Raw genomic sequence first — 2,131 nt, forward strand, 5'->3', positions numbered from 1 at the left:
TTTTTGGAGTCGTTTCCTCCAAAGGTACATAATTCCCAGAATCGTTGTGAAGTATCTGCTATAAATTCGACGTCTTCTATTTCAAGACACTTGTTAACCATATGGCAATCCATACTGTCTTCACACTCAAAGAAATTACTTTTTGCGTCTTCGATTTCATCCATGATAGGAAATGAATTGTATAACCAACGCACTGCGAAGTCTCAAGGGTTAGTGATGTACATTAATTTGTAGGAAGCCCTATTTATACGAACTATTTGTGGCTGTGAACATATTTAGCTAATATGATATCAATCATTAACTAACTAGCTTCAAATATAGTTCTAAAGTATTTTATTAATAGTTTTCTCATACATCTAATTAAGTTATTACACTTCAGTTATTACAACAGTGATTAGACTTTTGAATTAAAATGGTACTTTTTACACTCGTCGGATTCGGAAATCTCCTTCGTGATTCCGTAAATGAGATCTTTAGCTTGCTGTAAGTGCTTATTTGTTTCATTTTCCATCACGAAATATTTTGCACGCACATCCGCAAACATCCAGTGTTTAGTTGTATCAGAAACTTTGGATAGTTTTTTCATATCAAATATTTCTATTTTGATTAGATGTGTCGAATTCGTACCATCGTCTTTGTTTGTAGATATATATGATATACCACCCCCTTTACAGCCTTTTCCTACAGTGGAAGACACGTTTTTCTTCCTCTTTATCTTTGGCTGGTCAAAGAATGCATCGATATTTGAGTGTGTGTTTAATTTTCGCTTCACCGGCTCGTCTGGTACACAAGTTAGGCTGTCCTCTGCATCTGACACTGGATAATAGTACTGCTTAAATGTATAGTCTTGGCCGTCGAAGACATTTGATGGGGAGTTCTGTATTTAAAAACAAAACATGTGTTACACAATTGTAAATTTACATAATTTCGTGATTACCACAGTTCTTAAAATCTTAACATTAGAAAAACATGTGCAATATTTGTAGTTAATAATTGAAGACTTACCGACATATTGATGCCTTCTGGTGTAGGAGTACAGCGTGGGTCAATCGATAGTAGTATAAAAAAGAAATCGTCGTAGGTCTTTATATATACAACTCTTGATCATTAAAAATCTTGTTTCAATACAAAGTCTTGTTTGATAATTGATAACTTGTTTTGCTTCTAAATACGTGTTATTGGAATTTGGCTAACAATTATGATAAGCTCAATTACTAAGTAGATTATACGTACATTAAAGTCACATTAAAATTCCATTGTGTGAAATAGAGATTTCAACATTCAACTTTGTAATGAACGAGAATATTTATAAAACTAGATATTTGAAGTATTCTAAAAATAATAAAATTAGGTTAGGTTTGATTTGAACTTCGATGGCATTAGAGACAGGTTGGTTAGGTTTAAACCGTGACCCGCTGTTGATAGGTTAGGTTAGGTTAGAACCGTGACCCCTGAGCAGACAGAAACGTCTGTTGGTAGGTTAGGTTAGGTTTAAACCGTGATGCGCTGTTGATAGGTTAGGTTAGGTTAGAACCGTGACCCCTGAGCAGACAGAAACGTCTGTTGGTAGGTTAGGTTAGGTTTAAACCGTGATGCGCTGTTGATAGGTTAGGTTAGGTTAGAACCGTGACCCCTGAGAAACGTCTGTTGGTTGGTCTAAGAATATATGAAAGGCTCATAACAGTTTACTCGTAAATGAGCAATGTCGCCTAATTAATGGATGCAGTTAGGGAATCATTAATTACCTACCCAATAGCAGAGTCCCATCGAGAATTATGTAATTACGATGTAATAAGGAATGAGCATCATAAATGACAGCAACGACCAATAGGAGAGCGCCATCCAGAACCAAGACCCCGCCCACTTGATAACTTCAACTAGGAGGTGTGGCCTAATTAATGGAATGTCATTAGCTAATTAGAACCACTAATGACCGCAACGACCAATAGGAGAGCGACATCTTGAACCAACACCCCGCCCACTTGTTGACACCAAGTAACACCTGAGGTTCTCAGTGTGGCTGCTAAAAAAAAGGTCATCAACCAAAACCAGGACTGTTTGACCCTCCAAAGCTGAGCCAGAACGCACACATCCCTACTACTGCCCTTTCATATGAAATCACACACGATAG

At 36.9% G+C, this 2,131-nt stretch overlaps 1 protein-coding gene across 1 annotated transcript; it reads right to left on the reverse strand.

Moving 5' to 3' along the window:
* Nucleotides 1-272: 272 nt before the first annotated feature.
* On the reverse strand, nt 273-1,835 carry LOC133527691 (uncharacterized). The gene is made up of 2 exons (XM_061864811.1): nt 1,006-1,835; nt 273-877 (listed from the first exon to the last, which is right to left on the reverse strand). Exons 1-2 carry the CDS (start codon nt 1,009-1,011, stop codon nt 395-397), a joined length of 489 nt encoding a protein of 162 aa, XP_061720795.1. The 5' UTR covers nt 1,012-1,835; the 3' UTR covers nt 273-394.
* Nucleotides 1,836-2,131: the final 296 nt, after the last annotated feature.

The sequence above is a fragment of the Cydia pomonella genome, chromosome 18 (assembly GCF_033807575.1).
Source record: "Cydia pomonella isolate Wapato2018A chromosome 18, ilCydPomo1, whole genome shotgun sequence".
Taxonomy (NCBI): Eukaryota; Metazoa; Arthropoda; class Insecta; order Lepidoptera; family Tortricidae; genus Cydia; species Cydia pomonella.